The sequence below is a fragment of the Malania oleifera genome, chromosome 12 (assembly GCF_029873635.1).
Source record: "Malania oleifera isolate guangnan ecotype guangnan chromosome 12, ASM2987363v1, whole genome shotgun sequence".
Taxonomy (NCBI): Eukaryota; Viridiplantae; Streptophyta; class Magnoliopsida; order Santalales; family Ximeniaceae; genus Malania; species Malania oleifera.
The window spans coordinates 64,167,315-64,172,855 of NC_080428.1; the positions used below are offsets into that span (position 1 = coordinate 64,167,315).

Sequence of the window (5,541 nt, forward strand, 5' to 3'; positions counted from 1 at the left end):
ACCCATGATCAACGTGAATGCGTTATTCTCCCGCTCCCGCAAGATTAGGTCCAGCACCCGGCCCCATTCGGAGGAACATAAGGCATCTCAGGGAGGACAGTCCACCCCGGGGTGGCCAGTAGAGGAATGTAGCTCCAGCGCGAGTTTATGCCCTGACGCCAGGTGATGCAGAGGCTGCTACGGATGTGGTGACAGGTACATTTACTGTTTCATCATATCCAATTATTGTTCTATTTGACTCGGGTGCTACTCATTCTTTTATTTCTACATCTTATGTTAAATTGTGTGAGAATGAGACCTAGTTACTATATATGGCACTGTTGGTAGCTACACCATCAAGGTCAGTGATCAGATGTCAGAGGGTACTTAGAGGCTATCCGATAGAAATTCGGGGAAAAATACTACCAGTAGATCTTATTGTGTTTGATATGTGCGGGTTCGATATTATATTGGGTATGGACTGGTTGGCTGCAAATCATATTCACATGGTCTTGTGGGCCCCACACAACTTTGAGACCCAAGTGGGTTATACGTAACTCCAATAGTTCTCATATGGTTTTATGAGCCTTGCACTATTTTAAGACTTATGTGGACCCCCACACGGCTTCGGGACTCATGTGGGCCCCACACGGTCTTGTGGGGCCTACATAGGATTCCTATATTATTATTACTTTATCATATATTTCTACAAATTATGTCAGTTAAAACATTATTTTATGTACTTATTTATGTAAACAAATAGTGTCTACCCTATTTATCCTATGAAATTCCATTCTGACTAGGCCAACCTCCAGGGAGCGACTGAGCCGCAATGGTCTCTAAGCACTCGCTTAGACAAGGTCTTTCTTAGGCATAAAAAATGGAATCAAGGATCCTAACAGAGAAACACTTTCCTTTTGATACTAACTAAATGACCATTATTTTATACATTTTTTTTGGGTTATTACATCCTCCCCTCCTTATAAAAATTTTATCCTTAAAATTTACTAAAATTAAAATGAGTACCTTGTATAATGTTGTTCTTTTATCCGATCATGCTATCGTCGAAAAGATGTGGATATTTCTGGCGCATTTATGCTTCTAGTTCCCATGATGCTTCCTCAATGTCATGGTTGTGCTAGAGCACTTTTACCAATGAAACTTCTTTGTGCGTAACTCTTGATCCTTCTTGTCTAAAATATGGATTGGTGCTTTTTCATATGATAGAGTGTCACTAACTTTTAACGACTCATAACTTATCACTTTAGAAGGGTCTAGAACATACTTCTTCAACATTGAGACATGGAATACATCATGAATTCTCGATAGTGCAGGAGGTAGGGAAATTCTGTAAGCGACTGGACCAATCTTCTCCAATACCTCGAATGGTCCAATATACCTGGGGCTTAGTTTGCCCTTTTTCCTGAACCTCATGATTCTTTTCATTGGAGCAACTTTTAAAAATATATTATCCCCCACATCAAACTACAACTCACGCTGACGAGTATTCGCATAGCTCCTTTGCCAACTTTGAGCGGTCTTTATTTTGTCCTAGATGAGCGGTCTTTATTTTGGCTGCAGATTTTAACATCTCGGATAGAGGTGTGTTGAGATTTGGGACCAGGTTGTGTATTACAAAAGACGATGAGATCAGAAAGATGATTCTAGAGGAAGCGCATCGTTCTTTGTATACGGTACATCCGGGTAGTACAAAGATGTATTAGGATTTGCGCGAGTCCTTTTGGTGGAGTGGTATGAAAAGGGATATTGCTCGGTTTGTGGAACAATCTTTGACATGTCAGCAGGTGAAATCTGAACATCAGAGGCCAGCAGGGCCATTGCAGCCCTTGCCTATTTCGGTATGGAAATGGGAACATATTTCCATGGACTTTATTACCGGATTGCCGCTAGCACTTCACGGGCAAAATGCTATTTGGGTTATTATGGATAGGTTGACGAAATCTGCTCACTTCATACCGATGAAGGTTAGCTATCCTTTGAGTAGGCTAGCTGATATGTACGTGCATGAAATTGTGAGAATGCACGGGGTACCGATGTCCATTGTTTCAGAGTGGGATCCGAGGTTTACTTCTCGATTTTGGAAGAGTTTGCAGGAAGCATTGGGGACAAAGCTTACTTTTAGTACAGCATTCCATCCTCAGACTGATGGACAGTTAGAGAGGACGATATAAATCTTGGAGGATATGTTACGGGCTTGTGTATTGGACTTTGGTGGTAGTTGGATTCAGTTTCTGCCACAGGTGGAGTTTGCCTATAACAATAGCTTCTAGGCTAGTACAGGGATGGCACCGTTCGAGGCTTTGTATGGTCGGAGGTGTCGATCTCCTTTGTATTGGGATGAGGTTAGTGAACGTCAGGTTTTAGGACTTGAACTCGTGCAACAAGCATCTGAGAAGGTAGGATTAATTCGGGAGAGGATTAGATCGGCTCAGAGTCAGCAAAAGAGTTACGCAGATGTTCATCGCCGTGAGTTAGAGTTCAAAGAGGGAGGTAAGGTACTTCTCCGTATCGCTCCGATGAAAGGTGTGATGAGATTTGACAGGAAGGGTAAGTTGAGCCCGAGGTACATCAGATCATTTGAGGTACTTGAGCGAGTGGGTCCAGTAGCCTACAGAGTTGCATTACCTTTAGCACTTTCGAGGGTCCATGATGTGTTTCACGTATCCATGTTAAGGAGGTACGTGTTGGATCCTTCACATGTTCTTAGTTATGATGAGTTGGAAATTGGGGATACTTTAGTGTATGAGGAGATACCTATTCAGGTTCTGGACCGTAAAGTTCAGAAGCTTTGTACTAAAGAAATACCGTTGGTGAAGGTATTGTGGTGTAACCACGAGGTTGAGGAAGCTTCTTGGGAATTGGAAACGGAAATATGTCGAAAGTATCCGTAGTTATTCTGAGTAGTATTTGGATAGCAGGGTGGTATGAGTATGTACGTATGTATGTAAACCTCTATTATCGTATTGTATTTAGTGGTTAGTTTTGGGGAGGGTTTTATGGTATTGTGAGCTCCCGAGACCGTGTATGTATGTAACCACGGTATTCCTTCGCCATAAGTGAGGGTATGTATGTATTGTAATGGGGCTGCGTATAAATGGCCGCCATATTCTCTAGAGAATGTATGTATGTATGGTAATGGGGTTGCGTATAAATGGCTGCCATATTCTCTAGAGTATGTATGTATGTATTGTGATGGGGCTGCATACAAATGGCCGCTGTATTCTCTAGAGTATGTATGTATGTATCGTAGAGGGACTGTGTATAGATAGTCACCATTTTACCTCAGAGTATGTATGTATGTAGTAGTATAAATGTGTTTGTAATGAGAGATTGCAAATTTCGAGGACGAAATTTTTGTAAGGAGGGGAGATTGTAAGAACCCGAATCGTGGTGTATGGGTTTATTGTCGACCGAGGTAGAAGGATTCTCGTTGATGAAATTCAGAGGTTCGTCGAGAGGAAAAGTCGAGAGGACCAGGAAAATTAAAATATTAGGGTTCGTCGACGAAATTGCTGCCTCGTCGACAAAATCCCTAAAGACTTTGTTGACGAGGACACTAATTCGTCGACGAAATCCTCCTGGTCAAAGGTCTTTATAAGGATATTTTGGGTTTCTTCTTTGCTAAGTTTTGGAAATCCTCTCTCTCTCTCTCTCTCTCTCTCTCTCTCTCTCTCTCTCTTCGATTTCTTCGCTATTTGTTGCCTAAATTGCAAATCGAAAGTTAATGCGAGGATCAGTGAAGGATTCTCTACGTTTCTAGTGGATCGGAAGTCCGTTTCGAGCATTTTTGGGTTTCAGGCCAAAATTGAGGTAAGGTTCGATTTTCATTTCTGATTTAGTATATGTGTAGTAGTACAAATTGTAAGTATGTATTGTACTGTGGTTTGTAGGTTTTGGAGTTTCAGTTTGTAGTTTTGAGGACCGTAGAGTTCGTAGTTGGAATTCGGGTTAAGGTAAGAGGATTCTGTTTATATCAGTTCATTTTCGAAATTGGGATCAGAAAGCCTGTAGGCTACGATCGTATGTACGTTTTGGCTACTTATTTGGGGAAATCTATCGGGTAAAAACATGAAATTTTTGGGTTACAGTTTTCGGGAAAATTGGGGATTTCGGGTATCATCTCTACTTTGTTTGGAAAACTGTTGGTTGTATTAAAACTGTATTATTGAGGTGATCGTAATCCATATTTGCATAAACTGTATACTTGAATTTGTAAACGATATGATTTGCCGTAAACCAAATAAGTGTGGTGTGTTTGTATGTATGTATTTTGTTCCAGATATTTGTGAAACAATTATGTGGCGGCTAATTACCGTACGCTGAAATGTATAGGGACGTGAGTTCCAAAATGATTCCAGGTTCCAAACCTATCCTTTCCAGGATTTCGAAAGGCCCGGTATACCAAGGACTTAGCTTCCCTTTATTTCCGAACCTTAATACCTCTTTCATCGGAGCGATCTTCAGAAACACCATATCTCCTACCTCAAATTCCAACTCTCATCGACGAGTATTAGCATAACTTTTTTTTCTGACTCTAAGCTACCTTGATTCTATCCCTGATTAACTCGACCTTTGTAGAGGCCTGCTGAATCAATTTCGGACCCAGTATCTGCCGCTCACCTACCTAATCCTAGTACAATGGAGATCGACACCGATGACCAAACAATGCCTCGTAAGGTGCCATCTTTACGCTGATCTAGTAACTATTATTATACACAAACTCAAAAAGCGGTAGATATCGTATCCAACTATTCCCAAAGTCCAGTACACAAGCCCACAACATATCCCCTAATTTCTGAATAGTCTTCTCAGACTGCCCATCCATTTGCGGGTGGAAAGACGTACTGAATGTGAACTGCGATCCTAAGGCATCCTGTAGAATCTTCTGGAAATGAGACCTAAAACGTGGATCTTGATCCAAAAGAACAAAAATAGGAACACCATGGAGTTATACAATCTCTTGCACATATAGCTCTACCAGCCTATTCAGAGAATAGCTGACTCTGATTGGAATGAAATGTACAGTCTTAGTCAATCGATCAACTACAACCTATATAGTATTCTGCCCATGCATTGCCACAGGTAATCCCGTCACAAAAACCATCAAGATGTGCTCCCACTTCCATTTGGGGATGTCAAGTGGCTGAAGTGGTTATGCTAGCCTCTAGTGCTTTACCTTGACCTACTGACATGTCAGGCACTGCTCTACAAAACGAGCAATCTCTCTTTTCATGTTGGACCACCAGAAAGATTCTCTAAGATTTTGATACATCTTCGTACTATCAGGATGTACGGTGTAAAGCGAATGGTGTGCCTCCTCCAGAATGACTCATTTAATCACGACGTCATTCGGTACACAAACCCTACTGTGAAATCTCAATATCCTATCACCAGGGCTACTGAAATCCAGCTTTAACCCACACTGGACTCCTTCCATAACCTCAACCAGCTCTAGATCCTCTTTCTGTACTACTCAGGTCCTCTCCTATAAGGTCGGCTGTACCACCAAGCTAGCAAGAATAGCCTGATGATTTCCTTCCA

At 41.5% G+C, this 5,541-nt stretch overlaps 1 protein-coding gene across 1 annotated transcript in view; it reads left to right on the plus strand.

Moving 5' to 3' along the window:
- LOC131143966 (uncharacterized) overlaps positions 1-166 on the plus strand; it is a 1,082-nt gene extending 916 nt beyond the window's left edge. The window contains exon 2 of the mRNA XM_058092317.1: positions 49-166. Coding sequence (XP_057948300.1) covers positions 49-166 — 118 coding nt within the window. The remainder of the gene's footprint in view (positions 1-48) is intronic.
- The last annotated feature ends 5,375 nt before the right edge of the window (positions 167-5,541 follow it).